Source organism: Zootoca vivipara, chromosome 3 (genome assembly GCF_965207765.1).
Source record: "Zootoca vivipara chromosome 3, rZooViv2.hap1.1, whole genome shotgun sequence".
Taxonomy (NCBI): Eukaryota; Metazoa; Chordata; class Lepidosauria; order Squamata; family Lacertidae; genus Zootoca; species Zootoca vivipara.
Window position 1 is genome coordinate 69,438,115 of NC_142586.1, and position 17,461 is coordinate 69,455,575.

At 45.4% G+C, this 17,461-nt stretch overlaps 1 protein-coding gene across 3 annotated transcripts in view; it reads right to left on the reverse strand.

The window, feature by feature from the left end:
• PDE10A (phosphodiesterase 10A) overlaps positions 1 to 17,461 on the reverse strand; it is a 98,886-nt gene that overhangs the window by 33,046 nt on the left and 48,379 nt on the right. For all 3 annotated transcript variants that reach the window (XM_088666317.1, XM_088666316.1, XM_060272803.2), the window contains exons 4-8: positions 10,135 to 10,255; positions 7,506 to 7,555; positions 6,440 to 6,580; positions 5,790 to 5,945; positions 5,306 to 5,356 (exon numbers count right to left, since the gene is read on the reverse strand). In XM_088666317.1, the coding sequence (XP_088522443.1) occupies positions 5,306 to 5,356; positions 5,790 to 5,945; positions 6,440 to 6,580; positions 7,506 to 7,555; positions 10,135 to 10,138 (402 nt within the window). In that variant the 5' untranslated portion in view covers positions 10,139 to 10,255. The remainder of the gene's footprint in view (positions 1 to 5,305; positions 5,357 to 5,789; positions 5,946 to 6,439; positions 6,581 to 7,505; positions 7,556 to 10,134; positions 10,256 to 17,461) is intronic.

Genomic DNA, 17,461 nt, shown 5'->3' on the forward strand with positions numbered 1-17,461 from the left:
TGAAAATAACTTTATCCTCTTCTTTAAGATGCTAGCATCAAGAAAATGTGATTAGATGTTACCTATCGTATGTTTTACATGCAACAATTCTTACGACCAACATAACACCACTATGTGCACATAGAATATATGTGTTGTGATTTTGTCACTTAAATCCCTTTTTAGGGTTGTCATAATTGTTTTCCTAAGAGTTTAATAATTATTAGGCCTTATTATTTGTACCATACCATCAATGCAGGGCACCTTACAGAGTTTTACAAAAAGAGACAGGTCCCTGCCCTCAAGAAGCTTACCATCTGAAAGACAAGTCAGACAAGAGGAGGGTGGACATATGTTAATGCTTTTAGAAGATAGATAATATAATTGTATGTTTAAACTTTCTAAGGTTATCTATCAGCAACTTCAACCTGGGTGTGGTTTAGATAGGCAGAATTGGCATTTCTCTACTAGACCCTCCCCCCACCTCACCCACTTTCTTGAAGCATGAAGAAGCTTCTACTCTCAGATTTATCAAGGAGCCAGTCTCATTCTGATTCATCTCCTTAGCTAAACTGAATTGAATAACCAGGCTCATCTATACATACAGGTATTCTCCTGAGGAGCCAAAGGTCTCTTGCTGAGCCTCAGGTTAACAGTACAACCCTGTAAAAGGCTGGAGGCAGTTTTGAACAGAAGTGTAATCCCCCCCCCAAATATTTTATACTGAAGAGACAAAGGGGGTGATGCCCCTATGGTAAATGTAGTTATTCTGAAGGAAAGCACTGAAGCAGAAATACCCACTGAAGCACTGGTGCCAACTGGGCAACTTTGTTGTTGTTGAGTTTGAGGGAAATTGAAAAGAAAATTTGTTGGCCAAGTGCTGGCAATAATAAGTTCATGAATATAGAATCCTCTTCTTTAAATCACAAAAAGGACTTCCTTAACATTTGTCTTCCCTACAAATAAATATAAAAGTTGGTTGAAAAGGGGGGGGGAATCATGAGGGGTTTCCACAGCCAAGTATAAATTCCAATGGGCATTACAACTTCTCATATGGACTTGCTGCTGACCTTCAATTTGTAAATGCACAATAAAGTGTCATTTTCACAGGGTCTTGCTATAAGGCATTTGTGCATGAGACAATGAATTGTCACCAACAAGGGGATCATCTATCTTAGACCTGGTTCTCACCAATAGGGGGGAACTGATCGATGAAGTGGAAGTGCTCGGAAACTTGGGAGGAAGTGATCACGTTCTCCTGGGTTTCAGGATACAGAAGAGTTTGGATTTGATATCCCACTTTATCACTACCTGAAGAAGTCTCAAAGCGGATAACAATCTCCTTTCCCCTCCTCCCCCACAACAGACACCCTGTGAGGTGGGTGGGGCTGAGAGTCTTCAGAGAAGTGTGACTAGCCCAAGGTCACCCAGCAGCTGCTTGTGGAGGAGCGGAGATGCGAACCCGGTTCCCCAGATTACAAGTCTACCACTCTTAACCACCACACCACACTGGCTCTCAAGGGAGGCAAGGGAAAACTGAGTGTAGTCGGACACACACTCTTAAGAAGGCCACTTTCAAAAAGCTGAAGGAGCTACTGGGAGTGATCCTGTGGTCAGAAATACTTAATGAGAAGAGAGTCCAAGAAGGATGGGAGTTTCTAAAAGGAGAAATAATGAAGGCCCAAATGCAGACAATACCAAGAAGAAAGAAAAGTGGGAGGCATCTAAGGAAACCGGTGTGGTTGCATAAGGAGCATACAGATGAGCTGAGAGTTAAGAAGGGCATATATAAGAAATGAAAGAAAGGGGAAATCACAAAGGAGGATTATACACAAATAGCCAACAGCTGCAGGTGGGAAGTCAGGCTAGCCAAAGCTCAGAATGATTTCAGGCTTGCAAAAGAGGTTAAAAATAATAATAAAGGTTTCTTCAGCTATGTCTGAAGTAAGAAGAACAAGCAAGTGGAAGGCCCTCTGTGTGGGGAAGATGGAGAAATTCTATTGGGTGAGAGAGAAAAGGCGGAACTACTGTACTCAACACCTACTTTGCCTCTGTCTTCACCCAAAAGGAAAGTGATGCTCAACCTGGCGAGAACAGAATAAATGATATAAGGAGGGAGCTGCAGTCAAAGATAGGAAAAGAGGTAGTAAGGGAACACCTAGGTAAAGGTAAAGGGACCCCTGACCATTAGGTCCAGTCATGACCGACTCTGGGGTTGTGGCGCTCATCTCGCATTATTGGCCGAGGGAGCCGGCGTATAGCTTCCAGGTCATGTGGCCAGCATGACAAAGCCGCTTCTGGCAAACCAGAGCAGCACATGGAAACGCCGTTTACCTTCCCGCTGTAGCGGTTCCTATTTATCTACTTGCATTTTGACGTGCTTTCGAACTGCTAGGTTGGCAGGAGCTGGGACCAAGCAACGGGAGCTCACCCCGTCACAGGGATTCGAACCGCCGACCTTCTGATCAGCAAGCCCTAGGCTCAGTGGTTTAACCACAGCGCCACCTACTTTAAATGAATTCAAATCTCCAGGGCCTGATGCATCCAAGGGTAATAAAGGAGCTTGCGGGTGTAATTTCAGAGCCCTTGTCTATTATTTTTGAGAATTCTTGGAGAACAGTGGTGTCCCTACAGACTGGAGGCAGGCAAATATTGTCCCCCATCTTCAAAAGGGGGGGAGGAATACCCAGGTAACTACTGACCAATGAGCTTGACATCGATACCTGGGAAGGTCCTAGAACAGATAATTCAATAGTCAGTCTGTGAGCATTTAGAAAAGGATGCTGTGATTACTAAGACCCAGCATGGGTTTCTCAAAAATAAGTCATGCCAGACCAATCTGATTTCTTTTTTTTCTTTTTTTTGATGGAGTTACAAAACTTGGTGGATCAGGGAAATGCTGTGGACATAGTGTATCTTGATTTCAGTAAGGCTTTTTGACAAAGTCCCCCATGGTATTCTCGCAAGGAAGCTGGTAAAATGTGGGTTGAACGGGGTAACTGATAGGTGGATTTGTCTGACCAAACTCAAAGAGTACTCAGTAATGGTTCCTGGTCATCCTGGAAAAAAATGACTTGGATAAAGGAATTTAGGGGATGCTCATCAAATCTGCAGATGACACCAAACTGGAAGGGGTAGCTAATGCCGCAGAAGACAGAATCAGAATTCAAAATGACCTTAACAGATTGGAGAACTGGGTGCAAGCTAACAAAATGAATTTCAATAGGAACAAGTGTACAGTTCTGCACTTAGGCAGGAAGAACCAGATGCACAAATATAGGATGGAGGACACCTGGATTACTAGCAGTACATGTGAAAAGGATCTACAGTAGTAGTCTTAGTGGACCATAAGCTTAACATGAGTCAACAGTGTGATGCAGCTGCAAAAAAAAATGCTAATGCTATTCTAGGCTGCATCAACAGAAGTATATTGTCCAGATCAAGGGAAAAAATAGTACCACTCTATTCTGCCTTAGTCAGACCATACTTGGAATACTATGTCCAATTCTGAGCACCACAATTTAAGATGGATGTTGACAAGCTGGAACGTGTGCAGAGGAGGGCAACCAAGATGATCAAGGGTCTGGAAACTAAGCCTTATGAGGAGCGCTTGAAGGAGCTACATATGTTTAGCCTGGAAAAGAGAAGAATGAGAGGTAATATGATAGCCATCTTGAAATATTTTAAGGGCTGTCACATGGAGGAAGGAGCATGCTTGTTTTCTCCTGCTCTGCAGGGTAGGACTCGAATCAAGGGCTTCAAGTTGCAAGAAAGGAGATTCCGACAAAACATTTGGAAAAACTTTCTGACAGTAAGAGCTGTTCTGCAGTGGAACAGACTCCCACGAGAGGTGGTGGACTCTCCGTCCTTGGTGGTTTTTAAACAGAGGTTGGATGGATGAATTAGCTGAGTTTCCTGCATTGCAGGGGGTTGGACTAGATGACCCTTGAGGACCCTTCCAACTCTATGATTCTATGCTGGCCACAGCTCACTTGCCAGAAAACCTTTTAGCAGCAGCATCTACCATTATTTTCAGCTTCGTGATTATTTTAGTAGGGAAAATCATTCCAGTAAGCACACAAAGAGTTTACTGTTAATTCTAGTTCAAATAATATTAGCTAACCCAAATAAAGTTATATAAATAAGTTTACAATGTTATGATAGTTACTATGGAATTACCCACTTACGATTTAAACTCTTTAAACCTTCAATTTTTGGAGGTTTAAGGAGCAGAACAGGGCTGCTTGCAAAGGGCTGCTCTTTGAAGTCCTGACAAGCGGGGCTTCAAAATACAGCATCACCTGAAGTCACTACCTCAAATTGTCTGACGGACAGACAATGACCCTGCCCACATCTCACTTTTGGCCCACCAGAACCTAGCTTTATTAACAGGAACAATACTTCCTATCAAATTCTGGCAACACACTTTACATTGTGGAGGGGATATTTCTTGCAGTACTGTAAAAACGTAATGTTAAAGGTGCATCTTAACTGACTTTGTTATTTTCTCCTGGTTGTACCTGTTGGCTCTATATATACATTGTCATCTTTTATGTTGACTGCTGTACCATTCATTTCAAATCAATAAAACATTGTGGGGGTTTTAAGTTGCCCCACAAGCAGTTGGCAGATAAAGATCTGGCCCACCAGCCAGAAAAAGTTCCCCATCCCGGCGTAAGACTCTGAATCTGGAGGATTTCATACTCAGATTCGAAACACAGAAATCAATGGATTGCAATAACATAAATCCTTGGGTCTACTCTGAGTATGACTAACACTGGCTATCACCCAAAATATTTTTAAAAGTATTGGGTGGGTCTTGGGGAAATGGAGGCTCAAACCAAACTTTAGGACACACACACACCAAGGTATGTTTTGACTTGTCCACATCCAAACTTGCATCTTGTGTGGTGAGAGCTTGAGGTGAACTGGGTTCAAGTCAAAAAGTAAGTATTAAGTAATTGAACGACTCTCAATTTATGCTCGGGTTACATTCCAGGGATAGCACCTAAAGCCAAAATTGCATGTAGTCAAAACAATTTGGTCTCAACAGCAGGTGGAATTGCTGAAACCCTTTTCCTGACACCCACCCCTTAATTTGCCAAGCGCGTAAAGCTGAATGTACATAAATTTAATGCACATAAGTTGCAAGTTATCTGTAAGTTGCAAGTTATCTTTTGAAATACAGATAATGAAATATAATTTGATTATGTTGTCAAACAGTTTACATCAATCAGATATTACAAAGCTGATGGATCATGTTTTATATTCCTAGAATCTGTTTACTGCTTTCCTTAAAAAACTAAACCTTTTTCCACAGTCTTACCTCTACTTGGTGTATTGCTACAGAAGCCCATGCAAGATTCGCTGTTGCAACCTGAAACAAAAGAAAATCCTTATTTCCTGAACTGGATTAGTGACCAGCAACTCTGCTCCTGCAATGCCCCATTTCTGAGTCCTCCACTGGCTACAGCTGGCAGTAACACAACTGGCAGCAGGATTTCATAGAATCATAGAATTGTAGGGCTATCCTCTACTCCCCTTTCCGAAGCTGCAGCAGGAGCCTCAATACACAATAGAAGAACCTCTGTAACTTTCAACCAGCATGTGCAAGCATGCTGCTCATTCACATTCAACCACAGTTTACTTTCAACCATAGTTTATTTTCAACTTGATGTGACATGTTAACCAGATCAATGATTTGGCCCAGTGGAAATTAATAATGTAAAATCTGATCCACAGTTATGGAAGTGGCTTCATACCTTCCCCGAAGCAACATTCAAATACCCATTGTCACATTTAGGCTTTACCTCCTGATGGCTGAGGAGGAAGGTGTCATTGCCCCAGTGTCGATAAAGCTCCAGGATACCAATCAAGTCACCAAGTGTAGTAACTATTGGCAAACAAAGCACAGACTTGATGCGAGTTCCTGATTCCAATCCAGTACCTTTGGGAAACCGCTCATCCTAGGAAGGCAAGCACAGTTTTAAACTTAATGGTGTGTTTTTCCCCCTTATCGCTAAAGTTATGCCAGTTTTGTCTGTAAATCTGGGATATCTCTGTTGAAATCTTGAGGACAAACTCACAGCCTAGCCTTCAGGTATATTACAGATTCAGTTCAACATTGGCAAAGGGGTGTATAAACACACTATCAATGCTAGGCCATGTTGATTTATAACTGGATAGATTTTGTTCTTTCCAAAACAGCCTGCATTTGGGGGATTGCCTGATTCAGCTCAGGGTCTGAGGTTAGGTCCACTTCAGGAAAGAAATTGCACCATTGTTTAGGAAATACATGAAGCAGAACTACTGGGAAACTTGGTTGAAACCTCTTTTTTCTTGATTTACCTGATGATTTAAATCAATCCACTTTGCCTGAACAGAACTCACTCCCACATAGGTATGAAAACATTTGCAGCCTGACATTATTATTATTATTTTTTAAAAGACAGTAATTTACCCCCAAAATATCTTCTACTAATAATGTTTTTCTAGATTTGGCTACATATGCAGATACTGTGGTGCCAAACATAATGGGTCCCACAGGAACAAGATGCGGTTGTCCATCCTTCACTCCTGGTGGCGTGAACACAAGGAGGCTCTAATGGGAGGAAGTACAAAAAAAGAAAAGAAAAGTGTGTTTTAAATGTCTGACTCTTTCCATAGTAATCACAATGTTATACTAGAATAATCTTGAAATCAGTAGTTTACATTCATTTGCATTTTTTGAAATGCTGAAATGTGACATTGTTATTTGGAGGCAGGGGAAGGTTAATTCACTATTTTGTCCTCATGAAACTTTCCCAACTCAATTGATTTTGCTAAATGCTGCAACGCTCCAAATGAAAATAAGCATGGATGGAAAGTTGCTATGGAGGTCATCATGTAAATGGAATTCTGCTTAAGGAACACTCTGGCCAATGGGAGCAATTTCAGAATCCCAGCTATCGTTTTTATAATAAAATCAGGTTGAGTTTTAAAGGAACTTCTCCCACTCCCCAAACAGTCTGCCAGGTAAGAGAACATGGTAGAAATAGCACCGTGCTCCATGTTTGTTTGTTTTTGAAGAGGAATATCATCCTCTGTACTAAGAAACTTAGGGGGTAAGTGCACCATTACTCACATATGCTTCTATCCTATTCCTTTCCTACCACAAGCTGCTACTTGGGTCCAGCAATTCCCTAAACTCAGTAGTCCTAAACCCAGAGGTCTATCCCACAGAGTTCAATGGAACTTACTCTCTAGTATGTGTACTTAGGGCAGTAGCAAGAAGTCAACCCATGACCTTTTCTGGTTTAGTAATGCAAATTTAAACAAAGCTATTAATTGATGGAGATTCTTTTGGTAGGTCAGCAGAGACCAATTTGTTCACCAATACAGATTGTTAGCTGCATTTACAGAACCACATCTCATCATCAATGCATAGCTGGTTAACCCCTGTTAAAACCATGTACAGTACATTGCATTAAGTGCCTTGCAGATGGGAGTTCTCCATATAAAACATAGCTTTACATACTTATACTTACATTATTGCATTCACCCAGGAAATACAGTGCAAATCCATCAGCATTTGTAGCTGCCAAAGAACAATTAAAACATTAAGGAAAAGACTGATATACTTGCTGAGGTTATATAGGGCATGCCCAGCTAGCTTTCTTTATTAATCTTATATGAAGAACTATACTAAACTATACTTCACTCAAAATGAAGTTTATGAATAACTCAAAATCACTTTAGGAATATATTACATTCATCTGTGATGCTGTTTACATAAAGTATGTTCTCAATGGAATTTGGCATAAAATATACAGTATGTGCGGATGCAGGTGGCGCTGTGGGTTAAACCACTGAGCCTAGGGCTTGCCGATCAGAAGGTCGGTGGTTCGAATCCCCGTGACAGGGTGAACTCCTGTTGCTCGGTCCCTGCTCCTGCTCCTGCCCACCTAGCAGTTCAAAATCACGCATTGCAAGTAGATAAATAGGTACCACTCCAGCGGGAAGGTAAATGGCATTTCCATGTGCTGCTCTGGTTCACCAGAAGCGGCTTAGTCATGCTGGCCACATGACCCGGAAGGTGTACACCGGTTCCCTCGGCCAGTAAAGCAAGATGAGCGCCACAACCCCAGAGTAATCCATGACTGGACCTAAGCCGCCCAGAGTGGCTGGGAAAACCCAGCCAGATGGGCGGGGTATAAATAATAAATTATTATTATTATAAATTATTATATAATGGTCAAGGGTCCATTTACCTTTATACAGTATGTTAGAACATTCTATTTGTAAGCTCCTAGCTATGGTCACAACAAATTATACAATGATCTTGTTTTGTTCAGTGAGGGAATAACTATCTTCGTATTAACTGAAAATACAAGACAAGACAAAACTTTGAAAGCTAGAAAGAGCTTCCAGTGGTGGGGGTGGGTCTAGGGAGGAGATTTTCAATGTCTTGTAAAGTGACCATCAAAGCCATCAGTCTTGTCTTATCACTAATTATTCCACCAGCTCCTGTTAACAACCTGCAGTCTTTTTCAACCTGCCTTGATTCCCATTCTTCTTTGCATTGCCGAAAAAAAGGTAAGAGCAAGATGAAAATCGGAATCATGTGGACAAAATTGTTATGCAAAAATAATTCGCTCCACCAATTATCAATTATAATTATTGTTTACATTTGTATTTCATTTTTTTCCTCCGAGTGCAATGCAATGAACAATCTTCAATCTTGACTAGTGAACTACTTTTCACAACTGCCCTCTAAACCAGGGGTTGGTGATCTGGTGCATGTGGATGAAGGCCTTTTTTGATGACCCTGGGATAAACCATAATCCCTAGATGCCAAGCTTTCTTTTATTCCCTTTATGTAAGTTTCTATCATTTTCAGAACCTGAGATATGAGGCAAAATGCAGACACCATTCTTCACATTTTTTCCATGGGAAATTAGCCTGATCCATGCTTTCAATGTTTTATTTTACCATCTGCCGAAAATACTCCTGCTGGAAAAATTCCTGTAGACACCCGTGTGTGAGAGAGAGGATGAGAAGCACCTGGGAGACCAGGAAGAAATGCACATGTAGCCTCTGTATGCAAGAGGCTCTGTAGATATGTAGTCATCAGTTGAGAGGGAGAGGTGGGTGGATGTGTGTGTCTGTGAGAGAGGGGGGGTTGGGTGTTTTGTTTTGTTTTTGCAATTTTGAAGCCATGAGGGGTAAATAGTTTTCTTCTAGAGGTTTCAGCAGGTAAGGGACTGATTTATTTATTTTTTTGAAAAACTGAAAAAATGCAATACTTTTCTTAAACAAAACAGAAGTAACTTTCATTACTTTAGGAACATAAAATGCATCATGTATAACTTGCTTTACCATACCATAGAATTAGTATGAGTAGTATAACAACTGAATGCAATTTATTCAGATAATAATTACGAACTTTATTTTATTTTAAGTGGTTGGTGTGTTTTTTTAAATAGAAATTGAGTTACAAGCTGCATAACTGTAAGGAACTTATCTCTCTGGTTTTACAGGCAAAAAAACAATAGAAGCAAGAACTACCACCTTTAGCGTAAAACAAAATTATATATGTCTTCTCTAGTCCTCCTGAGAGTCAAGCAGATGTAAAAAGAGGGGAGCGGAACAAAACTCAGTGAACACTGCATGAAATTTAATCAGTCTTCTTTTCAAAGTTATCACTATCAGTTTCTGCATTTGTCGTCGTATTATTCATGAACTTCAAAAATCCGAATGTTTGCCCAGATTAAAAGAGGTTTCCGCCCTGTCACACATCAGTTTATTTATTGATTTGGTATGACTACTTCCTAACAAAAAATTCGTCTAGCAAATCCCATAGGAACGCATTAATTGAATTTCAATGCATTCCTATGGGAAACCGTGATTCACTAGACAATTTTTTCGCAAAACGAATTCGTCTTGTGAGGCAAACTCCACTAGAAAAATCTCTTCGTTAAGTGAAAAATTCGTCTTACAGGGCATTCGTCTAGCAAGGCACCACCGTACTCTGAAACATTTGAAAGTACCTTTCCAACATCAAGCCCTAAGTGTGCTGCTTGTTTAGTAATTCAGTCAAATACAGAAGCATTTACTGTACATTTCTGCCTTTGAATCTTGGATCCAACATAATAAACATAATAAATGTTTTCTTACCCATTCGAATGATGCTACTCAATTCATATAAGAGCAGTTGATTGTGCCCTCCTAGATCCGTCCGCTGCTCTATAAAGTGGTTCAGGTCATATACCACTGCTTGGAGATCAGGATTCTGGTACTATTGAAAAACAAGCACATATTGAAGAACTATTAAAACTTTTATGAAAAATCAATATGATCAGAAGTTATTGGTGATTTGGTGTTTTACAGCTCCTATTTTGAAAATAGGTTTGGTGTTCCTATTGTTAAAAATTTAATAAAAATTATTGATACAGCAGCAGCAGTAGTAGTTGGTTAATCTAAAGCAGCAGAAAATCCAAAAGAGAAAGAGAAGAGAAGTCAATGTCTAAGGAGAAGGAAGTCAGGGAGTGGTGAAGCACAACAACCTAAAGATACTCTCCTTTTCTATTAGCACAACTGAAGTAAATGAAGAACTGTCACAGCTCAGTGGCAGGGCCCATGCTTTGCATGCAGAATATTCCAGGATCAATCTCTGCCATTTCCAGGTAAGGCTGAAAACCCTGCAGAACTGCACTTAGCTCAGTGTATACCACAGTCTGGATCCAACCCGTTATGTTTGCCTACAGTGTGTAGGCCCTACACAGATAAACATTTTGGCAATGCTAACTGAAGAATCAATATATTGATTTCTTACATGGCAGAACTTCCATATCAGGTTTATATTGAAAATTATTAACCTATTAACCTATGATCCTTTAAAAGCAAGGATCACAAATTCTTTGAACTGTGCATGGTTCAACTGCAAACTAACATCTAACATGAACAAATATAGTCAAAACTAATTGTAAATTAAGTGAAAATTTCTTAAACTAATTCAGCTATCCTTGTTAAAAGAATAAAAGAACAGTATTATTTCTGAGCACAAAATTTTAAACTACTTGTTCAATTTTAAACAGCCTAAATGTGTGTGTGTGTGTGTGTGTGTGTGTGTGTGTATTAAAACATTTATGGTATATATATATCTTTAAAAAACGCTTCCATTTTTTAGATGATTTAAATAAACTACCACCACACTTTCAGGGTAATTTCTTTGCCGTTCATAACTGCATGAAAAAGTTCCTCTTTGCATTTCTTAACAATGCAAAGAGTAAAGGACCTGAAATATTAGATCATAAAATGAAATTAAGAGTGCTCTTTACACTTGACAGCAGAACAAAGAGTATTTAAAAAGTGATATTTTTAAGTTTTTAAAAGGTGCTGTTTTCATTTAAAGGCTAATGAGAGCAAGATAGAGGGAGCGTTATTACAATTCTAAATTTAGAGCTTAGGATAAATTTTCAGATAAAGCAGAAAATGGTCTTCAATATATATATATATATATATATATATATTGTGAGGGACAGGGGATATCGCGAAGTCCCTCCCCTCCTGAGTTCAAGCCCATCCCCGAGCACAGGGGAAAGCAGAGAGAGTTCCGATTCCAATGGGGAAGCAGGAAGTCGTGTCCGAGGCTCAGGCAAGGTAGAGGAGCCAGGGTCCCAGGTGGGACAGGAAGGGGCAAATAAGGGGGGGGAGACCCATCCCCCCAACTCCGGAATTACGCAGAAAGAGGAGGGGAAAGAGGATGGGTCTGCCAAAGCTTTTGTGTTGGAGAAAGACGCGCCAAAAGCCATTCGGAGGTTCTGGAACCGACTGACCACATCACTCCGTGTAAATAGCAATGACTTCAGCACTGTAAATACGCAGCACCAATAAAAGAATAAAATGCAGAGCTGCGTAGCGTTGTTACTCTGAAGTAGCCCACTCCGGCCAATGTGACAGCAACCTCCGAATCCTTTTTTGGGCTACTTTGGAGTTGCCGGGATGAGCGTGTCAGAGGCGGAGAGATGGCGGCAGATCGCGGAGCAAGCCCAGCAAGAACTGCAGCAGCTGTCGCTGCAGGCGCAGGGGGAATTGAAGGCAGCTAAAGAAGAGACTAAGAAGGTCCAGGACGACCGGCTACAACTTGCGGAACAGGTGAGAGCGCTACAGGAAAGAGAGCAGGAATTAAGGGCGGTGGCGGTAGACCTCCAAAACAAGCTGGATGCAGAGAAAAACAAGGCGGGAGGGGCACCCCAAGTCCAAGTGCTGCCAGGAAGGAGAGCCGGGACCCTAGTAAGCAAGTTCAATGGAGACCCGAGGGAATATCAGGGCTTTGAGACTGAGATTGTGTATGCTCTTGAGCTGCACCACGATGAGTTCCCTGATGATGAGCACAGGGTAGCGTTTATTGTGGAGCACCTTACCGGGGCAGCCAGGGAGTGGCTAAGACCGTTAATCGCAACAAAGAATCCTTGCATGAAGAATGTCAAACTATTTCTAGAAGGTTTGAAAACGATGTATTCGTCCGATAGTCATATGGACCAGACTAAGGAGGAACTTCATAATTTACGCCAAGGAAATATGACAGTTCGCGCGTATTGGGCGAAATTCACCATGCTGGTGCACAGATTGGGGTGGGAACTGGAGTCACCCCCAATGCAAGCGGCGTTCTACTTGGGGTTGCATGAGGAGGTGAAGGATGAGCTCTCGAGAGGTCCAAAGCCCAGTAATATGGATCAGCTGAGCAAAGCGGCTCTGGCGGTGGGGGTGAGACAGGAATCCCGGTGGAGCGACAAGCAAGCAACGCGCGCAAAGCGGGCTTGGTTCCCACGGTCGCAGGAGAAGCCACTCCCCCAACAACCCTTTCAAGCCACGCCTGGGGCAAGCCAGGACCAGGAACCCATGCAGATTGATAGCGCGCGCGCGCGGGCTTTTCAAACCCCAGCGGCGCCAAGACGCAAGGAGGGAAGGGGTGGGAATTGCTTTCTCTGCAACTCCCCCCAGCATCTCGTCAGAGACTGCCCACATCGCAGGGAGTGGCAAGGAAAGGCGGGAACGGTTGTGCCCTCCCCCACTGACGCAGCACCACAGCAGGGAAACGGGAAAGCCTGGCTGCAGGAGACAAGGGGCAGCAGCCAGGCACAGTCAGCAAACAACAGCCCCAGCCCACCCACCCGCACAGAGAGGAGCAGAGCCAGCCCACCCCTCCCAGAGCAGGAGTGGTTCTAGAAGTCACACTAACGCTCCCAAATGGCTATCCCCTGACAGTCCTCGCCTTAATTGACAGTGGTGCATCTGCCAACTTCTTCTCGAGAAACTTTGCAGAAGAGCACCAAATACAGCTTCTGCAGCTGGATTTTCCTCTGCACGTGGCGACCATTGACGGCAGAGAGCTGCTGGGAGGGGCCATCACTCATCAAACCCCCCCCCCATGAAAATGACGGTGGGAAGGCACTCAGAGACACTGGCATTCAACGTCACCACCATCTCAGACCCCCCCCCATCGTCTTGGGCATGAGCTGGCTGGCGCGCCACGACCCCTCCATCAGTTGGCACCAGAGATGCATCACTTTTGGATCGGACTTTTGCCTGGAACATTGCATGCAGCACCAACCAGGGGAGGGGCCTCCGATAGCCACGGTGGCCACCATGCACGTCAAAGGGGGTGAGGCGATACCCAAGCCGTACTGGGACCTGCAGGAGGTCTTCAGCGAAGCGGAGTCCGACCACCTACCCCCACACAGGCCTTTTGACTGCCAGATCAACCTGGTGCCAGGGGCAACTATACCCCCAGCCAAGCTGTACGCCATGTCAGACCAGGAACTGGAGGATCTGCGTGCTTTCATCGACAAGAACCTCAAGCGGGGGTTCATCAGAGAAAGCAAGGCAGCAGGGGGCAGCCCAGTCTTCTGGGTGGACAAGAAAGACACGCAACAGCGCCGTCTTGTGGTGGATTTTAGACGGCTGAATTCAGTGACAGAGCCAGTGGCTTTCCCCATGCCCAGAGTGGACGATCTGTTGACAGCAGCGCGCAGGGGCAAGATCTTCACCAAGCTAGACCTGAGGGGGGCGTACAACTTAATCAGGATCCGGGAAGGCGATGAATGGAAAACCACGATGTTCACGCCTCTGGGCTCTTTTGACTATCTGGTGATGCCCTTCGGGTTGCAAGGGGGCTCAGCATGCTTCCAGGCCTTCATGCACCACGTCCTGGGGTCCCTCCTCTTCAGGAAATGCTTGGTCTTCCTGGATGACATCCTTATCTATTCCGATGACCCAGTGCAGCATGTGAAAGATGTCAGGGAGGTGTTGCAGCGCCTGAAGGAGAACCACCTGTATGTGACGCTGGAGAAGTGCAAGTTTCACACCAAGGAGGTGGACTTCCTGGGCTACAAGCTGTCAGACAAGGGGCTGGCGATGGACAAGGACAAGGTGCAGGCCATCCTGGACTGGCACAGCCCCAGGACGCGCAAAGATGCCCAACGCCTACTAGGCTTCGCCAACTTCTACAGGAAGTTCATCAAGAACTTCTCTCGCGTTACGGCTCCCATCACTGACTGCCTGAGAGGCAAGCAGAAGTTCAGGTGGACACCAGAGGCGCAAGCAGCGTTCGAAAGCCTCAAGAGGGTGTTCGCCTCAGACCAGAACCTGTTCCACGTGGTTCAGGACGCGCCCCTACGCGTGGAGACAGATGCTTCTGATAAAGCTGTGGGCGCCATTTTGTTGCAACTGGACGCCAACAGAGAGTGGAGACCCTGTGCCTTCTTCTCCAGGAAGTTGACCCAGCCAGAGCGAAACTACACGGTGTTTGATCGGGAACTTCTTGCGATCCACGCTGCGTTCCAGCACTGGAGACACTTCCTGGTGGGCGCCAAGCACCCCATCCAGGTGTGCACAGACCACAAGAACCTGGAGTTCTGGAGAACTGCCAGGGTGCTCAACCAGCGGCAGATACGGTGGGCAGAGTTCTTCTCGAACTTCAACTTCTCCATACACTACATCCCGGGAGAGCAGAATGTCAGGGCGGATGCCCTCTCCCGCAAGCCAGAGTACATGGAGGAGGAGGCGCCACCGGCACCCAGACACATTTTCCCCCCGTCAGCATGGTCCTGCGGAGCAGCAGTGGTGAGCGAGGCGGAACTCACAGCACTGACGGCAGCGGATGAATTTGCCAACCGCATCTTCAGAGAACTGAGAGGGGGGGAGCAGGCAAAAGACTTTGCAGAACGCAGGGGGCTGCTTTTCTACAAGGGTGCACTGTACCTGCCCACCACCCAGCTTAGACGTACGGTCCTCAAGCAGATGCACGACAACCCAACGGCGGGTCATTTTGGGAGGGACAAAACCGCTCACCTAGTCATGAGACACTTCTGGTGGCCAGGGGTGCAGGAAGATGTTAGAGACTATGTACGGGGCTGTGACACCTGCCAGCGGGCAAAGGTGGTCAGAGCAGCGCCACCGGGATTGCTGGAGCCCTTAGCCACGCCACACAGGCCGTGGGAAGTGGTGTCTATGGACTTCATCACAGATCTGCCTTCTTCCAGGGGCAAGACCGCAGTGTTGGTGGTGGTGGACCTCATGTCCAAAATGTGCCACTTTATACCGTGTGCCAGGGCGGTCTCTGCAGAGGAGACAGCCAAACTGTTTGTGGATCACGTATTCAGACTGCATGGATTACCTTTAAGGGTTATTTCGGATCGTGGCCGCCAATTTGTTTCCAGGTTCTGGCGGCGGCTAATGAACCTCCTGCAGGTGGAGGTCAGCTTGTCGACGGCTAGACACCCGCAGACCAATGGACAGGCGGAGAGGGTCAACGCCATTCTGCAGCAGTACCTGAGATGCTACGTCAGCCAGCGGCAAACGGACTGGGTGGATCGCCTGCCACTGGCAGAATTTGCCTACAACAATGCGGTGCACGTCTCCACAGGGGTGTCGCCCTTTAAGGCCAATTACGGGCGCGACCTCAGATCTTTCCCAGAGAGGGAGGGGGAGGAGGAGGAGGAGGGCCCACAGGCTGAGGATTGGGCAGAGGAACTGGAGACGGTGCACCAGCAGCTTAGAGAACACTTGGAGAGAGCCAAGGAAGCGTACAAGAAGGGGGCAGATCGCCACAGGCGACCGGGGGAGGTCATTAGGGTGGGGGACAAAGTTTGGTTGTCCTCGGAGGGCCTTCCCATCAGAGGGAGGTGCAAAAAGCTGGCGCCCAGAAGGTTGGGCCCCTTCACGGTCACGCAACAGGTCAACCCGGTGGCATACAGGCTGGCACTGCCGGAGGACATGAGGGTGCACCCAGTGTTTCATAGATCGCTGCTGTCGCCGTACAGGGAAAGCAGCAGGCTCCGAGGCAGCGAACAAACCCCTGAGGGAGGGGGGGAGAGAGAAGGCAGGGAGCAACTCAATGAGGCCACGGCCATCCTGGACTCAAGGAGGGGGGTGGGGGGCCTGGAGTACCTTATGGCATGGGAGGATGCTCCACCGTCCCAGAATGAATGGGTCCCAGCCACTCAGATACAGGAGGAATTCCTGGTAGAAGAATTTCACGCCCTCTTTCCCCATAGACCCAAGCCCTGGCACATGGAAAGGGAGGGGGAGGGGGAGGAAGCACGGGAGAGCAGTTCACCATGGCGCTGGGAAGCGGAGTTTGAGGAACCAGAGGATGAGGTATGGGTGTCACCGAGATCCACCCAGTCAGAGGAAGGAGCAGATTGGCAGAACATTTTTACCCCTACCAGCTCTGACGCCACGGACTTTTTGGGATTCCCGTCCTCCCAGGCGGAAGGGGGGGGCTCGCAGGACTGGGGGGAGGTGTTCACACCAACGGGCTCGGAAAGCACTGAGTTCTTATGCTTCCAGTCGTCACCGACACCTGGGGGGGACCTGGGGAGGGGTGAAGGAGAGCTTGGGGGGGTGGATGTGAGGGACAGGGGATATCGCGAAGTCCCTCCCCTCCTGAGTTCAAGCCCATCCCCGAGCACAGGGGAAAGCAGAGAGAGTTCCGATTCCAATGGGGAAGCAGGAAGTCGTGTCCGAGGCTCAGGCAAGGTAGAGGAGCCAGGGTCCCAGGTGGGACAGGAAGGGGCGAATAAGGGGGGGAGACCCATCCCCCCAACTCCGGAATTACGCAGAAAGAGGAGGGGAAAGAGGATGGGTCTGCCAAAGCTTTTGTGTTGGAGAAAGACGCGCCAAAAGCCATTCGGAGGTTCTGGAACCGACTGACCACATCACTCCGTGTAAATAGCAATGACTTCAGCACTGTAAATACGCAGCACCAATAAAAGAATAAAATGCAGAGCTGCGTAGCGTCGTTACTCTGAAGTAGCCCACTCCGGCCACTGTGACATATATATATATATATATATATATATATATATATATATATATATATATATATATAGTACTGAGAAATAAAATATCATAATTTAAATTTTCATATTGCCAAGGCAATACATTAATAAAGTATTTTTTCCACGTCTTTCTGTCTATGACTTATCCATCAGCCACC